General features: G+C 35.9%; 2 protein-coding genes across 4 annotated transcripts in view; both read right to left on the bottom strand.

The window, feature by feature from the left end:
- LOC138691834 (zinc finger protein 235-like) overlaps positions 1-20,176 on the bottom strand; it is a 50,904-nt gene extending 30,728 nt beyond the window's left edge. The window contains exon 1 of one of the 2 annotated variants that reach the window (XM_069814332.1): positions 20,041-20,176. The gene's annotated coding sequence lies outside the window, so the exon portion shown is untranslated. The remainder of the gene's footprint in view (positions 1-20,040) is intronic. The other variant, XM_069814330.1, reaches the window with a different exon arrangement.
- LOC138691833 (zinc finger protein 235-like) lies at positions 1,997-21,287 on the bottom strand. 2 transcript variants are annotated; one of them, XM_069814327.1, is made up of 5 exons: positions 21,195-21,287; positions 18,535-18,635; positions 15,847-16,032; positions 7,949-8,031; positions 1,997-5,693 (listed from the first exon to the last, which is right to left on the bottom strand). In XM_069814327.1, exons 2-5 carry the CDS (start codon positions 18,628-18,630, stop codon positions 4,568-4,570), a joined length of 1,491 nt encoding a protein of 496 aa, XP_069670428.1. In that variant the 5' UTR covers positions 18,631-18,635; positions 21,195-21,287; the 3' UTR covers positions 1,997-4,567. The 2 variants fall into 2 exon arrangements, with proteins under 2 accessions (XP_069670428.1, XP_069670429.1); XM_069814328.1 differs by having other exon boundaries at positions 2,008-2,339.
- Between the last annotated feature and the right edge of the window lie 2,838 nt (positions 21,288-24,125).

The following is a 24,125-nucleotide window of genomic DNA, read 5'->3' on the forward strand; positions in this document are numbered from 1 at the left end:
AAATCAGGATGAGTACTGCATAGAGGGTGGGAGCGGGTGAAGATACGAGGCGGTTATCACTTCTGCTTTCAGTCACAATTTCCCTTCTTTCTTTTCGTCAGTTTCTTTAGAGCCTTTGCTTGTAGTGCAATGTATGTGTGTTTTGATTTGATTGTGGCTTATTATTTCTAATGGCGAAATCTTCACCAGTAAAAACAAGAACGAAGAAATGTTAGGGCGGAGGATATTTTTGGTGCCCCAAAAGAAATGGATAACAAAACACTTCCGACCTATCGAGATGAAATGAGGTATTATTATCTCTGCACTCGCATAGATATAAAAAGTTAAGGAACTAAAGAACCTGTAGTGCGTGTGATAGAAGAAAAAGTTGCAGATAAAGTAGTGAGTATATGGAAACACGCTTCGATCCCCGTCCTTCATTTCCATGAAAAACAACATTTTTTAATTGGTTTATTTTACGACGCTGTATCAACATCTAGGTTATTTAGCGTCTGAATGAAATGAAGGTGATAATGCCGGTGAAATTAATCCGGGGTCCAGCACCGAAAGTTACCCAGCATTTGCTCGTATTGGGTTGAGGGAAAACTCCGGAAAAAACCTCAACCAGGTAACTTGCCCCGACCGGGATTCGAATCCGGGCCACCTGGTTTCGCGGCCAGACGCGCTGACCGTTACTCCACAGGTGTGGACAATAACAGATATGGTATTAAATTATCATAGTAAAGTTGAAGAATTGATTAAAAACAGCAAAAATCATGAAATCTAATTAATCTAAACTGGACTGTATAAGACGTAACAGCCTAAGACAATTTGATATTGCAACATGTAAACACCTTGACTTCGGGAACTGCAAATGTGAAAAGTCGCCAAAAATATCAGAAAAAGGAAGAAATTTCTGGTCCAACAACAGACATGTAGAAAAATGACAATTGGAAGTCTGGACAATGTAGTAACAAAAAACTGCAAAAACAAGAGGAAAGAAGATCCATGAAACTTATAGGAAAAGAAGAGCTATTTCTTCAGCGTGTGCCATACAACAGAGCAGCTCATCAGGAGAAATAATTCTTCGGATTCAGATTTCACTTGAAATATCCGCTGAAGTCTACATCAAGAACTGCAAAACGAAAATGCACTTCGCAGGTGAGAATTCCTCTGCCAGCAGTTTGAAATGCCTCGGCAGAGTTGAAGATCTTAAACTAGTACCTAAAGAGGACGAAATCAAATTAATATATGAAAGCAAAACTCAACGATAGGTAAACTAAAATTGTAGTGCTATCTTTACGAACGAATCAGAAGAAACAAAATTTCCCCACGGTATATATTTCGACGGAAAGAAAGAACTCGAAAGCAGCCACTCCCCGACTTGAGTTCTGTAAATATTTTTAAGAGTTCTGCTCAGTTATCTGTCTACTTAAGTAATATTACAATTTTTTAAGTAACAGTAAATATAAATAATATAATGAATATTAGAGTCTGTAGCAAGCAAAGAACTGTGAAGTTATTTAAATATACATTTAGATAAAACTCTTAAAACTTTAAAGCTGATGCGTTCCAGCTAGAAATGTTCGTATGAGGACCAAATTTGGTAGAGACAATAATTAACCCATAACACAACTTTTTACAGCCCCACTTTTTTTAATTCCTTAAAAAAAATTAACCGTCGATTTCGATGTACCCCTACTGGACAATTCAGCGAGATCTGACATGATGACTAAACATTCAACCTACATATCCTACAAGTCATCAATAAGACCCAAATGTGTAGATATTTATTTAGATGGCAATGTCCAATCAAAAGCACGGTTACGCATCTTAGATTTATCCATTCCAAGGCCGGGAGTTGTTTGAGTCAGGTTTTGGTTCTCACCATCCGATGGATGTTACAGATCTTCAGGCTCCGAGCAATAATACTACATGTCCTTACAAGGAATATTGATGGCAGTCACCATAACTTGTAAAAAGAGACCTGCTACGCATATTATAACCATTTAATTCTATTAAAACATACATACATTTAAAAACATCTCAGGAACTTATATAAAATTACAAAATCAAAAAAAAAAAAAAAAAAAAAATCCGTATAAAAAACACACGTGGCTGGAGCACCGTGTTGCTCATTTTTTTTAAACTGGGGACTGCCCTCCGAAAAACCTTACCTCAATTGTTTTCATTTCAATATGTGTTCAGTGGTTGGAGTATAACCAGCGAATAGGGATTATAAAGAATGGACACTTCGCGTCGGTACCTTTGATGTAGCCGGACCGATTTCAATGACCTTCAAGGCTGCTAGAGCGTCAGATTCTGCTTTCTCCCTAGAGTTGGCACTGACATCACACCAGCTAGCAGTCGACACAGCGGAAATATAACACATACAATTAATACATCTAGGTACATTATGTACTTAAATAAAATAAATTGTATCCATAAAATAATAAATCCTTCATTAACTGTAATGTCTAGACTCTAGAGTTCCTTCATAATGAGAGTTCAGACGTTGACCCCAACAACAATTAAAATATGTAATGATTTGATAGCGCTGAAAATGGAAAAACAAAACTCTTACGAGAAGTAAAACCACATACCTATATTATATTATATACAAATATTAAACGAATTCGATACTTAATTTTATAATGTATTATATTATTTTATAATGTGATTTATGATATCTGAAATATAAAATATTATTATTACAACTAGTTTGTCACTGAGAAATAAGGAAAAGCTGTTAACTTGAATTTATTTGAAGCAAAGCGTTACTGGATTATGCAATAATGTATGCCATGTTTGGATACTGTGTCTTAATTCTATTCTCAATTATTATCTTAGCGTATGCTCGATTACACTACCTCTAGCGCTTGAAAGTGGAACTAGCCGCTGGCGCACAGACAAACAAAACACAGGAAAATTCGCTCAGTGTCCATTCTTTATAATCCCTATTCGCTGGTATAACCTGCAAGACAAGACCTCAATATGGCATGCTTGAAGCACTCCTTGCTGGGAGAAGTAGCGGACTTTCCAATCGAATTCATTAGTAGTGCAAGAGTTACTTGGCTAAAAATTTCGCGTGACTGTGGACAATTTTTAATAAATGATAGGTATAATGTGATTATTTTAATATGTGGAACTACAGTAAAACCTCGATAAGACGCTATCCAGTGTATTACGCTTGTTTTGTCTGGTCCCTCTACATTTTATATATAACGCGTTTATAAAACACCCTGTTTGTTGCACTCAAGTTCCCCATAATATGCTACATTTGTGAAATATTTTCTATGTAATTTTCAGCAATTTACTGTAACAGCAATGAAATATTTTGGCCATTGAACTCACTGGTGTAATTAACCTGAAAAGTACTGATTTTCGAACCTTTACCTGCGCACTTAATCCTTCATATTGTACGCTCTCTTATTCGAATCTTCTACCTACGCGATTATAGCCTACATGTGGTTACAATACCTCAACCTGTTCCTAACCATTGCTCTGAGACAACATTCCTCACTCGACTGTAATAAAATTCTGGAAATTTCTGCTGGTCAATTTGTTGTCTGTGGCTGTGATAATAATTAATGTGAAACGAAAAGCGCTCTGGCGGAAAAATTGGAAATCTTACAAAAATACGATGAAAACAGTTTTCTTAATCAGAAACAACTCTCTGATTCATTAGGAATCCCATCATCGACTTTAAGGACGATAATAAAGAATCGCAACTCAATCACTGCAGCTGCGACGTCGTCAGGAGGATGTAAGCGCAGGAAAGTGAAGTGTGGTAAACATGAGGACTTGGAGAACACGCACACGGCAAACAGCTATAAATGACTTTTTTTTCGAAAGAATTAAATATAGTACATACTGTAAATATCTTCGAAGCACAGTAGAGTAATTAAATAATGCAGTAATACTCTATTACCTTTAATGAATCGTGTATTTCAATAAAGAAAAATGCTAATAAGTACTGTATATAAGTCAAAATTAATATACCCACCTAATACGCGCTTTACAAGTTTTCTTTTGTACAGTGTCTTATCGGGATTTTACTGTACATATATTACAAAATAAAATTCTTCCACCAATTTGTTTTTATTCAAAACATCGAATGTCACAGAATTTATTGGAAGTTTAGGTAAAAACACTATTCAGCAAAACATATGGATATATAAACTAAAATAATATTCGCTACGAAAGCATGTAAATTAAAATGTAAATATTCACTGTGAACGTCGTGTCTAAAATATATACTCTATGGTATAAATATTTTTGCTCCAATATATGGCAACGAACGCTCAAATTAATGGTGTTACAGATTTGTTATAAATCTAAATTAGAAATGTCATGCACTGCACTTCAGGACGTAACATGCAAGAAAAAATGCTGAATATCTACTTTGGGATATTCTGTTGCCAAGAATCACTTTGCATATCTTAGCATGAACGAGGATGTGTATGTAAATTTTCCTGTCTCCCAGCAAGTAAGTTTGCACATTTACAAATTATCCCTGCCCTGCGTGCAGGCATATATGCCTTATCAGCTTTACTTTGAAAATGAAATACTTTCCACACTAATCACATTAGGAAAGCATTTTGCTAGTGTGTAGGACTGAATGACTTCTCAGATGCGAAAATTGAGAAAAACACTTCCCACAAACTTCGCATACAAATGGTCTCTCGCCTGAGTGAACGCGGGAATGACGTTTTAGATGATCCACACGTGAAAAAGACTTTCCACACGTATCACATTTGAATGGCGTCTCCCTTGTGTGAACGAGTGAGTGATTTTTAAGATTAATCAATTGTGAGAAAGATTTTCCACACTGATCGCATTTGAATGGTCTCTCCCCTGTGTGTATACGAGAGTGAAGTTTCAGAGTTCCCGATTTTGCGAAACAACTGCCACACAGATCACATTTGAATGGCCTCTCCCCTGTATGAATGCGGAAATGACTTTTTAGACTTGAAGATTTTGTATAACAGTTTCCACAAATATCACACGTGTATCGTTTCTGCCCTATATGAATTCTGAAGTGACTTTCTAGACGTTCCGACCGTGAGAGAGACTTTTCGCACAGATCGGATTTCAATGATTTCTCGCCTGTGTGAATACGGGAGTGACACTTTAGACTGGCTTTATTTGAGAAACATTTTACACACAGATTACATTTGAATGGTCTCTCACCTGTGTGTATACGGGAGTGATAATTTAGACTTCCCGATTGTGAAAAACACTTTCCACACGTATCACATTTGAATGGTTTCTCCCCTGTGTGTACGCGTGAGTGCCTTTTTACATAAGCTGACTGTGAGAAACACATTCCACACGTATCACATTTGAATGGTTTCTCCCCTGAGTGAATGCGGGAGTGACGTTTTAAACTACACCATAATGAGAAAGACTTTTCACACAGATCACATTTGAATGGCATCACCTCTGTGTGTATGCGGTAGTGCTGTTTTAATGTAGTTGATCGTGTGAAACACTTTCCACAGACATCGCATTTGAATGACTTCTTCAATGTATGAGACTGAACCGTTAAAGAATCCTTCTTACATATATTATTACACTTGATAGAGTCATGGCTTGTGTTACAACCTATTGAACCGTCACGTCTGCAGATGTCACTATGTATCAAATTCTGTTCATCACGAACAATCCCATTGCATTCTGATGACTCACTCTTCTTAACATGACTGCCATTGCTGAAATGAAAATTTATCTGTAGTAATGTCACGAGAGGTCTGAGATCGCGAGTGGATTTATCTGGGAAATCTCAGACATCTAGTGGCATTTATTAGGACTATTTCGTGAATAAAATAAAAATTTAAATAATATATCCCTAAAATTCGATCACAAAATGTTAATAATTGTATATTAACGAATACTTAACCTATTCAGACATTGTGAAGTTGAAATACTCGTAGATGAATATCGATTATTGCAATAGAGAAATTCGATGTTATTATTCAGTAATGCCAATTGCGAAAAGCGAAATACAGGTTTAACATTGTTAATTACATGTACTGCACTTTTCTCTTATTATTATAACAAATACATTTTCATTATCTGCTGAAATCATAATTTAATTTAACAGTAACAGTGGGGACAGCTATATACCAATGCCTATGTATTCACAGCCAGACATGTTGCTACACAGTGAAGCCATCTCTGTATAGATAGGCCTAATTAAAACACGAATTTTATTACGCCATACAAAAGGCAGTTTGATCGAAGACATTATTACTATGCAAGGTATTTGAGTTTGATATGCGATGATGTTACATAAATTTGAACGTCTATTAATTGTTTAATTTCAATACAAATGTTATAGGCTACAATTTTATAGGTTACGTTAGGCCTACCTGTGGAAGCAGGACCAATGTCAGCTGTGCCTTGTTTGGACCGTTACTTACAATGAGTGCTACACGAAAGCATTTTTTATAGCTCGACAAACGCATTCTCGCTGTAGTGTGTAACGGAACTAAAGCTGCATCTACACAGTTCAATATTCCAATCGCATATGCGTGCAATGTGGGAAGAATAGAATCAAGTTTAAAAGGTACGTTCAATTAAGATGCATAAAGATTTTGTGTCTACATGGTGCGCCGTTTTGAAAGTGGTCTTCACTGCGTAAATATATTAATTAATATTAAATATCAATCTTGCATTCAATGCTTTAAAGTTGAAAGAAAAGTTTAACCGTGTAGTTGTATCTTAATGTATTCATGTTCATCAATTTACGGGGAAACAGTTGGCGACAACGACTAAACAAAAGAACGACCACGCGATAAATTGATAGCGATAAATCTAGCTGCAGAAATTATCGCAAAGTCTGACTGTGATTGGTTGGAATTCAAAATTTAATTACACTTCATTGGTCGAAAACGGAATGACGTCATATAAACGAAATAGTCTATAGTAAACTCACGAGAGATCTGAGATCTGCCCATAGACACACGAAGGAAGTGAGTCAATTTTTTTGGGAAATCTCAGACTTCGGGTGACATTTATTAGGACTATTATGCCCCCTGTTCCACCTATGGTAGTATCGGATATCACGAGTGGAGAGCTTTATTCGTAATCTCCGATTCCACCGCGGTAGTAGTCATTCTGATGAGCAGTACTGTGTCTTTATATAACCTATAAACCTATTTTCTAACCATCCAGCAAAATAAGTCTTCTAGCACTCGCCTTGTCCCAAAGTTGCCGGATACGAGGAATTCTACTGTACCTACTTTATTATATGGAATATTGAAAAAGAACGATGAAATTTCCAGTGCCGAGTTTCAGTCTGATTCTGGTTGAAGCAACCAGATAAACATTCCTGCCTTACCATTTCAAGTGTCAGAAAGTAGTATAATTTAATGAAATTTATTTCAGATAATAATCGTGGCAACAATTACAAGTCCACACCTGTGGAGTAATGGTCAGCGCGTCTGGCCGCGAAACCAGGTGGCCCAGGTTCGAATCCCGGTAGGGGCAAGTTGCCTGGTTGAGGTTTTTTCCGGGGTTTTCCCTCAACCCAATACGAGCAAATGCTGGCTAACTTTCTGTGCTGGACCCCGAACTCATTTCACCAGCATTATCACCATTTCATTCAGACGCTAAATAACATAGATGTTGATACAGCATCGTAAAATAACCCAATAAAATAAAAATTAAAACAATTACAAACTAGTTCTTCCCATTTCGTTTAAAACCTCTTCCAGAACAATCACTAATTTGTGAAAAAAAAAAAAAACGTAAACACTCAGAGATTTGTTAAAAAGTAAAAAGTTATTCTAATGTATATATTAAGTCATTTCAGTACTAAGATATACAGAAGCATGTATATGAATAAACAAATTTATCTATTACATACAATACACTGTCATACACCATAATGTATATGACTTACGCCATCATTAAATGAAGTTGTTAAAGGTTGGAAGAAGTGAACCAAGCACACTACACTCACCTCTCAAGCAGAAATTCATCCTCCTTTGAAGTCACTTCCACTTTCTCTTCCTGCTGAACTCTGTCCAGATCCAATGGATCTTCCTGGAAAGACGAACAAATAATGAAGACAAATTTAGTTAACCATGTTGGTGATTTGTTTTCTAAGTCAGACCTGACCTGCTTAATGAGTCCTATAAAATTTTTAGTAGGTTTACAAAATAGAAGAATTTTTCTCCAAACTCCATTCATTATCGTCCTTCACATATATTTCCTCAAATTCAGGTTATTTCACTGTAAGCTCATTGGAATCAAATTTCTACATTGAAAAAATGTGCATAGTATGCAGCCACAATTTGCTACAATGTTTGAGGTAAATAAATAGGAAATTGATAAAGATTTTAACATTAATTCATTTGTCTGGTATATGATACTATTGAAAGATTTATTCTCCAAGAACCTGACATTCTAACACGATTTATTATTTTCTTTTTCGGGAAAATAAACCGCAAAATAATCACTTCTCCACATGTACGAATTGGACTTACTCACCATTAGTATTAAATATAGAACATGGATTGTCCTCAGGATTCGGAAAATTCAGAATTGCAAACTGACTGAGAAGTGGTACTTCAAAAATGTCATTCTCGAATGTTGTAGAATATTAGAACTTACGAAATCCATGGCAGATCAAAATGGTTTTCTAGGCCATGATCATACTAAACGACGTAAAGGCGCCTTTTGTAAATTCATAAAAGATTTTGGAAAAAAATTTGGAATATGGAGGATGCATTGTCAAAAAAAAAAAAAAAAACAAAAAAAAACAAAAAAAAAAAACAAAAAACAAAAATATGGGTATAGACACCAGGTGAACTAGTCAAAAGTGTGGCTTAGCATCCCAAATTTGTTTGTGACAGAATAACACGGACAACTTTACATCGTAAATTATATTTTCATTTCTCTATAAACTTACTTCTTAACCCTTAAGCAGTCGCATGGGTTATTGTCAATACCTTAGTCATATATACATATTTAGTAAGCGTGTAGTTCTGAAACTTTCATTACCTTTCTTAGAATTGGTAAGGAAACAATAACCGTAAATATAATCTCCATCTTACGATGTTTGGTGACGTATACACGTCTGTTGATGTGACATATTAATGAATTTAAATACTACACTCAGGGACAAAAAAAACCGGACACTTTAATATTTGCTGGTATTTTGCAAAACATTACCTTCTCATACAATATTATGGTAGCCATCTGTTGTTATGGAGACGTGTATACATTGTTGATTGTTTTTTGTTTTATAAACAAGCCATTACAACCAAATATTCCAATTTTGCTTTCGGAGTCTCAGCTATAACAATTTTGTCTCAACCATTTTGTGCTTCATTATCGTTATCATTCGTTATTTCTTTATTTTTACATTTTCTGAGTTTAAGTGGGGTTGTAACATTTGTCTTAAAACAAGATGCGACCTGAAGATGTGGCTTGAGCTGTAGCCCTTTACGATGATGGACGCAGTGTACGTTACATTGCAAATGTTATGAATATGGCTAGAAGCACGAACCATGATGCCATAAAACGGTATAGAGAGACCCTAGAATATACCAGAGGACCAGGTTCGGGCCGTCCAACAGCTACAAATCCAAATGAAGACAGGTATATGGTGTTGAGAGTTCTTAGGGAGCGCAACCTGCCAGCTACTAGTGTAGCCCAGCAATTTGTTAACATGCATGGACGCCCAATTTCGGCCAAAACAGTTAGGAGGAGGTTGAAAGCAAGTGGACTGATATCAAGTAGACCTGCAACTGGTCCCAGACTTCTCAGGATGCATCGAGTTGAATGACTGCGTTTTGCAAATGATCACAGGATTGGAGAAATGGACAGTGGAGCTGTGTTCTGTTCACCGATGAGTCCCGTTTCAATCTGTGCTCACCTGATGGACGTGAAAGAGTTTGGAGAAGGAGGGGAGAACGATTTTCACAGTGTTGCATTTCCAAAAATGTGCCGTATGGAGGTGGTGGAGTGATGGTTTGGGCAGGAGTGTGTACAGATCCTCGTACAGAGTTGGTTTTTGTTGAAAATGGAAGACTAACAGCTGATAGGTATATAAATGAATGTTTGGCTGATCATGTTGTGCCATTTAGCCAATTTGTAGGCGATAATTTTGTTTTAATGCATGATAATGGACGGCCGCATATTGCCCATGCGGTCGGAGATTATCTCCAAGAAGTGGGAATCCATGTTCTTCCATGGCCAGCAAGGAGTCCAGACATAAACGCAATTGAACACATGTGGGACATGCTGGGACAGCGTGTTAAGAATAGACGACCGAGACCAGAATCATTACAAGAGTTGAGGCGAGCACTTGGCAAAGAATGGGAACTTATTCCTCAAGAAGACATTGCTAACCAAATTGAAAGCATGCCAACACGTATGGATGCAGTTATTCAAGCCAGAGGGGGTAATACCCGTTATTAAAAAGAGTTTTTAATGTTTAAGGCACCATAAAATGAAAAAACAATTAGACCAAACGATGCCATAGTTATACGCCCTTTGTATTTTTTTGTAAATTTTCTCATGAGAGATTTTTTTTTTTTCAAATGTTGTCGTATAAGGTGCTAAATGGAACATTATTGTGTTTAAATGGGTTTTGTTTCGTTTTGAAATAATTGGCAACAAAATACAAGCAAATATAGAAGTGTCCGGTTTTTTTTGTCCCTGAGTGTATTATAGTCACAATCATGTCATGGTATGAAAGAAAAATTTCACAACCTCGCTCAGTGGTAGAGCGCCTGACCGGAGAACAGGAAGTCGCAGGTTCGATTCCCAATCGAAGTTGTGAAATTTTTCTTTCATACCATGGCATGATTGTGACTATAATAGTATTTAAATTCATCAACTGTAAACATGTTTGAAAACGGGATTCGCAAACTCAAGATAATAATGATTTAAGTGGTGTTGGGTGACGCCTACACCCAGTGCCTGTATTTGAAATAGTGACTGACTAAACTATATATTTGTATTTGTATACTTACTGACTTACTTACAAATGACTTTTAAGGAACTCGAAGGTTCATTGCCGCCATCACATAAGCCCACCATCGATCCAAGATTAATCCACTCTCTATCATCATATCCCACCTCCCTCAAATCCATTTTAATATTATAGTGTCCCATCTACGTCTCGGCTTCCTCAAAGGTATATTTCCCTCCGGTCTCCCAACTAACACTCTATATGAATTTATGGATTTGCCCATTCGTGCTACATGCCCTCCCCTTTACAAACGTCTGGATTTAATGTACCTAATTATGTCAGATGAAGAATACAATGCGTGCAGTTCTGCATTGTGTAACTTTCTCCATTCTCCTGTAACTTCATCCCTCTTATCCCCATATATTTTCCTAAGATCCTTATTCTCAAACACCCTTAATCTCTGTTCCTCTCTCAAAGTGAGAGTCCAAGTTTCACAACCATACAGAACAACCGGTAATATATCTGTTTTATAAATTCTAACTTTCAGAGTTTTTACAGCAGACTAGATGACACAAGCTTCTCAACCGAATAATAACACGCATTTCCCATATTTATTTTGTTACTGTTACTCCAAGATATTTGAATTTATCCACCTCTTTGAAGGATAGATCTCCAATTTTTATGTTTCGATTTTGTAAATATTCCGGTCACGAGACCTAATCATATACTTTGTCTTTTCGGGGTTTAATTCGAAACCTATCACTTTACGTGCCTCAAGTAAAATTTTCGTGTTTTCTTTAATCATTTGTGGATTTTTTCCTAACATATTCACGTCATCCAAAGAGACGAAATGCTGATTTAACCCGTTTATTTCCAAACCCTGTTTGTTATCCTGAACTTTCGTAATGGCATACTCTAGAGCAAAGTTAAAACGTAAAGGTGATAGTGCATCTCCATGCTTTAGCCCATAATGACTTGGAAAAGTATCAGATAGAAACTGGCCTATACGGACTCTGCTGTACGTTTCACTAAGACACATTTTAATTAATCGAACTAGTTTCTTGGGAATATCAAATTCAATAAGAATATCATACAATACTTCTCTCTTACTGAGTCATTTGACTTTTTGAAATCTATGAAGAACTGATGCATCATACTTGTATAACAAATAATAAGAATGGATGCAAATGTAGTTTTCAGGTGAAGTTCCCTGAGAAGCATATTTGAATAATTTCAAGAGATAAATTGTTTCTAGGCCGGGGAACGATCCCGGGACCTTCGTCTGAACACACCAACACTCTACCAACTGAGCTACCAAAGAACTTCAACCGACATTGTCTCAATTTTTCCCTTGATGTTCACGTAACTCTAGTGGACTGACAAGATGCCAGAAGCCCACATCGACTGCACACAAACTTCTTACGACTTGAAATTGTAGTTTTCTGTTAACGTATCTAAAGTAATCTAGCTTTCACGTAAAGCTCCCTGTGAAGCAGACGTGAATAATTTGAAGCGAAAAATTGTTCAGGGACTGGGTATCGATCACGGAACCTTTGGCTGAACGAACCAATGCTCTACTAACTGAGCTACCCAGGAACTTCACCCAACACCGTCTCAATTTCTCATTGGATGTTAAGTAGTGACTGTGCGTACAGAAAAATCAAGAAAGTGGTCTGGAAAGGAAAAAAAGAAGTAAATTGTGATTAGGAATGAATAGACGTTCGAATTATACCTGTCCACCAATATTGAAATATTACCATTATGTGTATATTAATTATAATATTGTGAAAGGTATTAAAGTATCTCAGATAGTTGTAAAATAGGAAAGATCGATATTTTAAATGCTCACTAATAAAATAGGCTACAGAGCCCATTACGTGTGAGGTGTCAGCAACACCCCAAGTGACTCATAATGTTACAAAGTTAGGCGCGTCTACTTATGGGTTAACTAAGTGGGAGGAGTTTCGAATCTGTCGTGATTTTTGAATAAGCCTATATAACTTTGAACCCCATACTTAATAACAAAGACAGTTAAGTATAGATCACTTACAACAAATATAATTATATACCTAGTAAAGTTCCAGTGAAATCCAGTTGCTACATCCCAATTATTCCCTGCATTTGTGATAAGCCTTTGTTTTTTATCAACAGTAATCTCACTAGAGGTTTTGATTTATCTAGAGAAAATCAAAACTCGAGTGGGATTTAATTGACTATTACACGATTAGAAGAAAGTATATAAAGATTAGAAGTAACAATGTACTCAAATACAGGGTGCGTCAGAAAGAAAGGATGGATTTCAAACTATCGATACGCAGCGAGGGGAGGGATAGAGTGAGGAGGACCACGATTGTTGGGTCAGCAAGAGAATGCATTTTCAGTTGAGAACATGGAATGGTCTGGCATACAACGTGCTTTCATCGCAGAGACATTTTTGGAAAATGAAGAGTCTGTGATCGCCACTCAGGACTCATTTCGACATCGGACGTCACGCTAGGATTCCAACTCGGAATACAATTTTGCGGTGGGTGGCTTCATTTCGTACCACACAGGTTCAACATTAAAGAAGAAATCACCTGGACGAACACGGAGCGCGTGTACACCTGCAAATGTGGAAACAGACAGTAGGTTGTCGGCCACCTCAACTATCAGCCCGCAAACATGCTATTGCACTGAGATTGTCCGAGGTTACGGTAAGATCTCGCGCCCTGCGAGTTCTTTCTTTGGGACCATTTGAAGGCGTAAGTAACCACATACACTGGACGAAATGAAGACAGCGATTCGTGAAGAAATCGCGACAATTCCACCAGCTATGACTGTGAAAGTGACTGCGAACTTCAGAAAATGCCTCGATGCCTGTATCGAAAGCCAAGGACATCATATGGATGCTGTTGTATACCGTAAATAAACTCCATGTATTGGTGAATCTGTTGATAACAATAAATTTTTGAGTTGATGAATCCTTACAATTTTCTTGCCCTGTGAAATCCATCCGTTCTTTCTGACGCACCCTATACAATAAAATATTCATTGACTAACGAAAATACAACTGTCTTCAAATGTAGTATTGTACCATCTCAACATTATGCTAGATGGCAGTAGCTGCTTTCTTGTTATCAGTTGTGCCAACTATGGGATCTTCATTGAACTCTGTGGACGGTTACTAGTCAAGAAGGCTTTGTTGATTCAGTTTCATTTTTATTAAAACATTTGCATTCCACTTCAATCATTAGGATCCCAGTAAGCAACGTTACTTGACAGATGATTTTCAATAAATCTTAGTATTAAACAATCTCTGATACGTCACTATCCTTAATATCATATAGCAGAAGATATAACAAACATAACCTAAATAATATAAACGAGTGTTAGAAGAGTTTTAATTAGGAATGATGAAATAAACAAGAAAGGTTTTAATTAACGATGATGAAATAAAAAATAAACATGAATAATTTTAAAAGAAACTATTATTGAAAGTACAATTTTCAAATTTGAATGTTTTGGTGATTGGTGGTTCAGTTGATGTTATATTGGATGTATGCATAAAAGAAGTGAACTCGTTGATGTACATGGTATATCCCTCAACTTATTCAGGATTTCCGAATGGTGCTCTTCATTTATTTCTAAATACGGTTTCAGGGAAGATGTGATCTTTATTAATTCTTGTTCTTGAATGCGAGTGCGAGTCATATTTGACAGTGCTGTGCATCAACTGGAGGTAGTTTGTAATTTTCTGTTTTTTGACGTCCAGATCAGTGCAGTTTGAAATGTTGGCAAACAAGAAACAAATGCTAGGGTAGTGATTAAAATAAACAAATGCTAGGGATGCGATACAATTAAAGAAATGCTAGGGACGCGATAAAATTGTGAGATAAGCTGCCATGATTGGTTGAAAGACGTCCTTTCGTACCGTTTTATTGGTAAAAAGAAGTGTGACGTAGTAATAGTCTAAAATATATGTTTGCGCAATATTATTTTACTTATTTATTTACTCACTGGCTTTTAAGGAACCCGGAGGTTCATTGCCACCCTCATATAAGCCCGCCATTGGTCCCTATCCTGAGCAAGAGTAATCCAGTCTCTACCATCATATCCTACCTCCCTCAAATCCATTTTAATATTATCTTCCCATCTACGTCTCGACCTCCGCAAAGGTCTTTTGCCCTCTGGCCTCCCAACTAACAATCTATATGCATTTCTGGATTCGCCCATACATGCTACATGTCCTGCCCATCTCAAACGTCTGGATTTTATGGTCCTAATTATGTCAGGTGAAGTATACAATGCGTGCAGCTCTGTGTTGTGTAACTTTCTCCATTCTCCTGTAACTTCATCCCTCTTAGCCCCAAATATTTTCCTAAGAACCTCATTCTCAAAAACCCTTAATCTTTGTTCCTCTCTCAAAGTGAGAGTCCAAGTTTCACAACCATACAGAAGAACCGGTAATATAACTGTTTTATAAATTCTAACTTTCAGATTTTTTGACAGCAGACTAGAAGATAAGAGCTTCTCAACCGAATAATAACAGGCATTTCCTATATTTATTCTGCGTTTAATTTCCTCCCGAGTGTCATTTATGTTTGTTACTGTTGCTCCAAGATATTTGAATTTTTCCACCTCTTCGAAGGATAAATCTCCAATTTTTATAGTTGCATTTCGTACAATATTCTGGTCACGAGACATAATCATATACTTAGTCTTTTCGTGATTTACTTCCAACCCTATCGCTTTACTTCCTTCAAGTAGAATTTCCGCGTTTTCCCTAATCGTTTGTGGATATTGTGGATATTATTTTACTTCATAAGCAAAAATGAGGCGGGAGTATATTTAAAACTACATTGCAAAAAAAACTGTAGTAGTTTTCTGAGAATGTTAATGGTTCTGATATACCTAAAATACACTGTAAGTATATATGCATATTGATATTCAACACTTACATCAACTTCAGATTTCACCATAGGAGAGGTAATAGGCACAGGAGTACTTTCAACTTCAGCCTTCACTTTAGGAAAGCTAAAAGGCTGTGGAGTGTCTTCAACTTTTATTTCAGATGTGAGATCATAATAGCGATCCACAAATTCTGCTTTGATGCCTGCCACTTCCAGATGCGATAAATTCCCATCCTACAAAACATGAAGATATCATAAATAAGTTATTTTAGCTATTTTCAAGTTGACATCATGCTTAATAGATATATGGATCATATGAGGAGACAATCAGAACCGCAGAAAGCAGGAAAATTTGGCGAAAGCTGGGTTTGCAGTGAAAGACTTACCTTTGGAAAGAATGCTGAATGTATGAACGAACAATGAAGGGCATTCTTTAGCAAACTCCAATACATATATAATACCACCTCTCCATTGTGCAATGCTATTAAATGGTACCGATTATAGTGGTATCAGTTCTAACGATATTATTTTGCAATTCATTTTGTATTCAGATAAATCTAATATAATATAGTGAAAAAGATTTTGAGTTCAATCATAAGATTTATCTATTTGCAAATGTTTATTTGCTACAATATGTATAAAGTATTAACGTTTTCGCCTTTTCGGCATCATCAGATATGTTAAAACACGTAATCTAGAACTTGGAACAAATTAACGATTATACATTGTAATATACATGACAGATAAATGTCATGAGTTTTATGTATTATGTAGTTAAATAAAAGTTTTTGTAAAATTGAATTGAAACATGTAAATTTTGAAGGACAATTGTGATTGTATATACATATAACTCATGTTACAAACATATGTGAATGGTTAAATGACACGCATTAAATTATTGCTAAGTACGAAAATCAGTGATATGAAAGGTTTAAATTGAATTTGTTAATTATAAGTGAAATGGTAATAGCAATAGATTTAAAGGACAAAGTGTTATAAAACAATGAGAGATGATTAATGATAAATAGTAACGATAAAATAATAAAATCTTATGTGTCGTATTGTCATGTCGTTACAAATGATCATAGGTGGTTGTTTTTGCAATACATTTGGCTGTTCTTCAATCTTGGATTTATTGATTATGTATATAGGTGACTGCATCCAAATAGTAGCAAGACATCGTGGTGTTAGCAGAAATATATGCTTGTAGATTTAAAATAGGTGATGTAGTATATGTGCGTCTCAGCTTACGTGTGGGCATTCTATTTGGTTTAATGTATGCTGAAAACAGAGTCATCGTAGGTGGTTTGCTGTGTACCATCAAGCAAAACACCCACACGTAGGGTGAGGGGTATACACACCAAACCACCCATACGTAGTTCTTCTCAAACACTATGCTAGTACACAGCATGAAATAAATAATGAAAGTTGGATAAGTAATGATAGTGTGACAATAATAAATATTGGTAAGAAATAGTGATGATGATAATAATAATAATAATAATAGTAATCAGATTTTTTGTATTCGGCAGATAATGGAGAAAAAATGGGAGTATAAGGGTACAGTACATCAGTTATTCATAGATTTCAAAAAGGCATATGACTCGGTTAAGAGGGAAGTATTATATGATATTCTTATTGAATTTGGTATTCCCAAGAAACTAGTTCGATTAATTAAAATGTGTCTCAGTGAAACATACAGCAGAGTCCCTATATGTCTCGTGACGGGAATATTGTACGAAATGGAAATATAAATATTGGAGATTTATCCTTCGAAGAGGTGGAAAAATTCAAATATCTTGGAGCAACAGTAACAAATATAAATGACACTCGGGAGGAAATTAAACGCAGAATAAATATGGGAAATGCGTGTTATTATTCGGTTGAAAAGCTCTTATCATCCAGTCTGCTGTCCAAAAATCTGAAAGTTAGAATTTATAAAACAGTTATATTACCGGTTCTTCTATATGGCTGTGAAACTTGGACTCTCACTCTGAGAGAGGAACATAGGTTAAGGGTGTTTGAGAATAAGGTGCTTAGGAAAATATTTGGGGCTAAGCGGGATGAAGTTACAGGAGAATGGAGAAAGTTACACAACACAGAACTGCACGCATTGTATTCTTCACCTGACATAATTAGGAACTTGAAATCCAGACGTTTGAGATGGGCAGGGCATGTAGCACGTATGGGCGAATCCAGAAATGCATATAGAGTGTTAGTTGGGAGACCGGAGGGAAAAAGACCTTTAGGGAGGCCGAGACGTAGATGGGAGGATAATATTAAAACGGATTTGAGGGAGGTGGGGTATGATGATAGAGACTGGCTTAATCTTGCACAGGATAGGGACCGATGGCGGGCTTATGTGAGGGCGGCAATGAACCTTCGGGTTCCTTAAAAGCCATTTGTAAGTAAGTAATAATAACAATAATGATAATAATAATAGTAATAACGATGATAATAATAATAATAATAATAATAATAATAATAATAATAATAATGAGATAATTTAAATATTTATGCTGTGATATATATGTAACATTAAACATTGAGAAACCTGAAGGAGCTATTATTGTTAATAAGAATTTTTAGAAAAATGTTTCGTTAGTCAATTCTTAAATATCTCACTATTGGCACTTTAGGCTTATTCTTGTAGACAAATAATTGCATGTACTTCGAGGACTGAGCTGTTATAGACCTACAAAGAAACAAAATACACAGTCTGTCTTTTCAGTTTACCTCTGATAAATCCGCATTCTCTCTTTTTTCGCATGTGCTATCATGTCGTTGTAAACCGAACAGATCGACCTCCGGTTCCATCTTGATCTCATCCATCGCAACTGAAAGAAAAGGTTCAGTAATTGAAAGTGTTGTACAGAAAGTAAGCTGCGCTGGTGAACTCATTAAATTTGCTATGACATTTTAATCTTAAATTTGTAAAAATGTTATTAACTAGTGACAATGATAAGGCCCACATAGAAGTATGTACATGTTTAGTGCAGGCGTTATCATGACAAATAACCAATTATGATTGATTACGTACATACAAAGATCATGAATCTTTCTATTGCGAAAATTTCGCTGAACTACACTCCGTGTCTGACCAGCAAGTTACTGTGCATTTGAAATAGGGAACTATGTTCCTCATTTAACAATAGTTCTTGGAAGAAATATTTAAAGGACCTTTATATTTTGCAACTCAGCATGTACAGAATTATAATCTTTAAACCACCACCGTGTCTTGAGTGACAGTTACTGCTTGTCGCTGGGCTCGTGCAAACGTATTACTATCCTGTTTGAAAGTGTCGATTGCCAATCCATTCGCTGTTGTAATTTGTGTAAATATTGCGTGTATTTTGTATACAATTTGTTTTTAGTTTAAATTTCGTTCAGGTTCAAATCGCTGTGCAAGAATAAGTCAGTGTAGTGCCTTCAATTAGTTTGCTCTTTCTTGTCGTACTGAAACAATGGACAAGTCGCCAGAATGCTTCAAAAATTGCGAACCCAGAAAAGAATATTGGGTTCCGACGAAATAACTATGATGTTAAACGTGTATTTGTACTTTCGTGCTGCCTTTTTTATCCAATGTAACTGAAACTGCTAAACATACGGCATTAGCCACAAAATTTTATTACAAACTGGTGCTACCAATAAGATTTGTGATGAGTTACACTAATTTTATTCTATTCTATTAGTTAATCCTGCAATGCACCCGGGTGACGCGTCACCCCAAGTGACTTCATTTTCTTCTGTAGTTTAGTATAATAATCTAATAATTGCTTGGGCTATTGAACGACAAACGTTTTAATTACTTGTAGTCGAGGGAAGGAGGAGAGAAATGTCGTGGGGTAACAACATACCCCAGGTGAGCAATAATGAGTCTAAAATAGGGTGAGCAGTCCAGAGTTAAATTGTGTGCGTGATGTAAAAGAAAACATTTTTAGAATGGATAGTATACACAAGGAGGCAGTACGCTCTGTCATACTTGACCTCCCCCACACTCTTGGACAATTATTGTTACTGATTGTTTGGCTGTGGCTATGATGTGAGGGTTTGTTGTCCCATAAAGCCTGCAGTAACTTGCTGGTCTGAAGCGGAGAGTAGGTCACAGGTAGTTCCCTTTGTACTCAGTTAATACATCTTGTATATACTAATCTATGATAAGTTAGATTTCGTTAGTTTATGCTTTTGTTTGCCTTGCATAGGCCCATATGAACAAAAGCATCTCCATACGAAAGCCCTTACAAATACATCCATATTCACTTCCAAAATCACCGGAAATACCCCAGCGCTAGTTTCACCAGCGAATAGGGATTATAAAGAATTGACACTGAGCGAATTTTCCTATTTTGTTTCTCTGTGCTCCGCCGTTTAGTTCCACTTTCAAACGCTAGAGGTTACTGCAATCGAGCATACGCTAAGATAATAACTGAGTATAGAGTTGAGACACAGGGTCAAAAACATCGCCTACCTTATTGCATAATCCAGTAACGCTTTGCTTCAAATAATTTCATGTTAACAGCTTTTCCTTATTTCTCAGTGGCAAACTAGTTGCAATAGTAATTTTTTTTATATTTCAACTATGATAAATTATATTATAAAATAATATAATATATTATAAAATAAAGTATCGAACTCGTTTAATATTTGTATATAATATAATATAGGTATATGGTTTTACTTCTCATAAGAGTTTTGTTTTTCCATTTTCAGTGCTATCAAATCATTACATATTTTAATTTAAACGTCTCAACTCTCATTATAAAGGAACTCTAGAGTCTAGACATTACAGTTAATGACGGATTTATTATTTTATGGATCCAATTTATTTTATTTGAATACAAAATGTACCTAGATGTATTAATTGTATGTGTTATATTTCCTCTGTGTCGTCTGCTAGCTGGTGTGATGTCAGCGCCAACTCTAGGGAGAAAGCAGAATCTCACGCCCTAGCTGGCTTGAAGGTCATTGAAATCAGTCCGGCTACATCAAAGGTACCGACGCTAAGTGTCCATACTTAATTACCTATACTCTGGTTTCACCATGAATTTAAAGTACAATGACAATACTGTAAATAAGACTGAAACCTGAATTGACTTTGGTCAATGTTCGATATCTCGCCACATCAAACATGGAACTGACATGACGTTTGACTTCCTTTTCGTTATGAGTTAGATGGATTAAATGAGGGATAGCTAAGTGCACGAGAGCGAAGTATGTCAAAAGGATAATGTGTTAGTTGTGCGCATATCTCAGTGACGTGAAGCCGAGGAATGTGAAAAGTTTAAAAGCGTTTCTTCTCTCGTGTGTACTGTAGGAACATATCGAGGTAACCTTCACTTTCATTTATGGACGACGAAATCCGTAATATCTCTTGAAAGTAAAAAGTTGCAATTCACCTCTTCCATAACTTGACCTCAGCTAAACTATGTTGAACTCTGCGAACCAAACGCGGTAACAATATCATCCTACCCACAGAAGGCAAGCATAAACATAGAGATCAATACTGCCGTGAACGTGACTGAGAGAGGTGGGAATAAATAGCATGTAATTTTGGAACAGTTCTTTGCAAGGAACTGTTCCAAAAAGTAACAGCACCTTGGAATACTACGTTCCAAAATAACAGTGATGTTCTGAGCAAGTACGAAATACTTGCTATTATAAAATATTTCTTTCACTTTGGACCTACATTATGACAACGCCTGTCTCCTCATAAAGATATGAATTGTGAGCTCATTCTTTTAATAATTTCAAAATCTTCCGACGTAAAACTTGGCAAATCTTCGACACTGTTATACCATCGACATAAGGTGCTTTCATTTTGCATGGATAAATTGAATGTGTTGCAAATGTAGCTATCTGTAAGCTGCTGGAGAATAAAGGTTTCAAGCAATGGCAAATGATTTTAACTTCACTTAATATTTTGATTTAGTTTTGTTCGATTTAAAATTTATAGTAGCATATCAGAGTGGGTGGAATTAATTATAGAAACTATTATAACTCATTATTTACGAAGTTTTTTTCCGTTTTAGTTCCAATAATAGTTTTCTATTTTACTTATCTTCTGAGTCCGTCTATAGCACTTGTTTTTTTTTTATATATATATATAAACTTAACCCTATCTCTATATTGCATAAACGTGCCTTTCCACATTTACAAAATTGCTTCACCTTGCTTGGATTTGATGCAAGTGAATAATTATTACCTGCAGTTGAAATACCTGATCCAGGCTTTTCATGCACACACACTTCCAGGTTGTTCTCTGCAATAACCTAGGGGCTGAGAGGCACAATAACTACAATATGACAGTCACTTTTTCCAGGATGTAATAGTTGTACATCAAGCACCATCTAGTGACAAGAAGTTGAACCCCAAAGGGGTCTCTTCCCGAATCACGCTCATTCGTTTTGCTGTCTGGCAGATCCCTGCGTGACGTCATGTGATATGAAGAGCAGCGCGGAATGAATTAGATAGCCTATCCTCGCTAGCTTTCCTCTCTCTTCGTAATCCGCTGTTTTCTTATCTCCCATCTGTTGACACATCTTTCTCCATTCCCTTAGAATATAAACAATGGACATATACATAAACATTATTAGATTTTGGTTCCAGATGAAATATAGATTCAATTTTCTGTGATTTTCTCAAATGTTAAGATGTCTTACTAGTTGATAATGAGGAGTTAAAAACCGTATTTATTGTTTCCAGAAGGATTTCTCGTTGTAAGCGCACAGATATGTTTAATCCGGACAATTCTCGCGTATGTTCCGAGCATTTCCTTTCTGGGGATTATGGAAGAGATTTGTGAAACCACACTAGAGGTATTCATCCCTTACTTTCATATCAATTCTCCGATAAATTATAAATGACGCTTTAAGTAATTAATATTCTCTAGAGTTCAAGCAGGGCCTAAAAGTATTTGAATATATTGGAAAACTATTAACGTTCTGGCTCGTACTACAGGTGTCTACTTAACTAGATGTACCTAAGACATGAAGCCAGAAATGTGAGAAAGTAAACAATATATACTCTGACTAGATTATCGCCCAAGAAAACAAAATTCTTTCAGTCAACTAGTACGGATTCAATTGTAGATAACAAAATAATAATAATAATAATAATAATAATAATAATAATAATAATAATAATAATAAAATCTAAAAAATCAAATTAAAGTATTATAAAATAAAAATGCAGTTACTTTGGCGGCAGTAAAAGAAAAATGCAGCTCTTAAAAAAATTAGGGGCCCACGGTATATCATGTCTATAAAAAGACGACCGTCGCCACCTAAGATAAAACGAGATGTTAGGAAAGAAATTGATAAAGTCCTTTCGAAATGTTTCACATCGGAGCAGATTCGTTGTTAATTTAAATGAAAATAAAAGATTCAAATGTCCTCAGAAGATATTGCAAATGCCCTTGCATCAAGGGCGCTTTCAGAGAGGGCTCATGAATGTCTTAGAAACAGAAACTCCCCTTTGCTATTCATTTCCGCGAGAAGAGATCAGTGACTAGATCTCAAATATTACCAAAGGCGGTCTTGCATGTCCCAGTGAAAAGTGGTTGGAAAAATGTGTGCAATTTGAAATAGTCGTTGGTGCATTTCATGTAGCGACCTTTTCAAAAAGAGAAAAAATATATATATTAAAAGTCTACTCATTAATTAAATCAAAGTTCCCAGAATTTCATAACAAAATAATTTCCTTGTATGTAAGAACCAAACCAGGATATTTATTACAATAAGAAATCTGGGTGCAAGGAGTAAGCAGCAAATAGGCTAATAAAAAAAATGCAGCTAAGAGAAGTAAGTTTTGGTTTAATTCATTTTCAAAGACATCGTAATTAAGTCACTAGACACATAATTTTCATGCCGTACTCTTGATATAAATCCATAAGCATGTCAATTTAACATCTTTTCTTATATTTCCCTAAGAGTAAATACTAATATTCTATTACTTGATGCAAATTGAATGCACGTTATAGCTACTCGTACATGCTCTAGGGCTATATTTTTGTCCTAATGCACGAATATTGGATGAAACTCAATAGTTTATTTTGCCGTAAAATATACTTCCAAATATAACGCAATTTCTACTCTCATAACTTTTGAATCTCTTTCAAGTGTTTATCGAATCAGCTGGAATGACATGACTTCTAGAAAAATGCGCACACGTAATTCACAGTCGCGAGAAATTTAGGAATAACAACACTTCTAACCGTATCTCGCGTACAGCATCATTGCTCGCTTCATACCAGGTAAAGTCAAAGCCGTTTAGCCAATGAGAGCTTCAAGCATCGGAGTGGCATACCTAAGCTCTCTATGTACATTGGT

Source organism: Periplaneta americana, chromosome 16 (assembly GCF_040183065.1).
Source record: "Periplaneta americana isolate PAMFEO1 chromosome 16, P.americana_PAMFEO1_priV1, whole genome shotgun sequence".
NCBI classification, from domain to species: Eukaryota; Metazoa; Arthropoda; class Insecta; order Blattodea; family Blattidae; genus Periplaneta; species Periplaneta americana.

What these genes read in the sequence shown, in the direction of transcription:
- LOC138691833 (XM_069814327.1), bottom strand. Translation starts at nt 18,630, where the DNA reads ATGGATGAGATCAAGATGGAACCGGAGGTCGATCTGTTCGGTTTACAA. An exon ending in TGGTGAAATCTGAAGTTGAT is followed by an intron (nt 8,032 to 15,846) that starts GTAAGTGTTGAA and finishes TCGTCTTTCCAG; the next exon opens with GAAGATCCATTGGATCTGGA. An exon ending in GATGAATTTCTGCTTGAGAG is followed by an intron (nt 5,694 to 7,948) that starts GTGAGTGTAGTG and finishes TTTTCATTTCAG; the next exon opens with CAATGGCAGTCATGTTAAGA.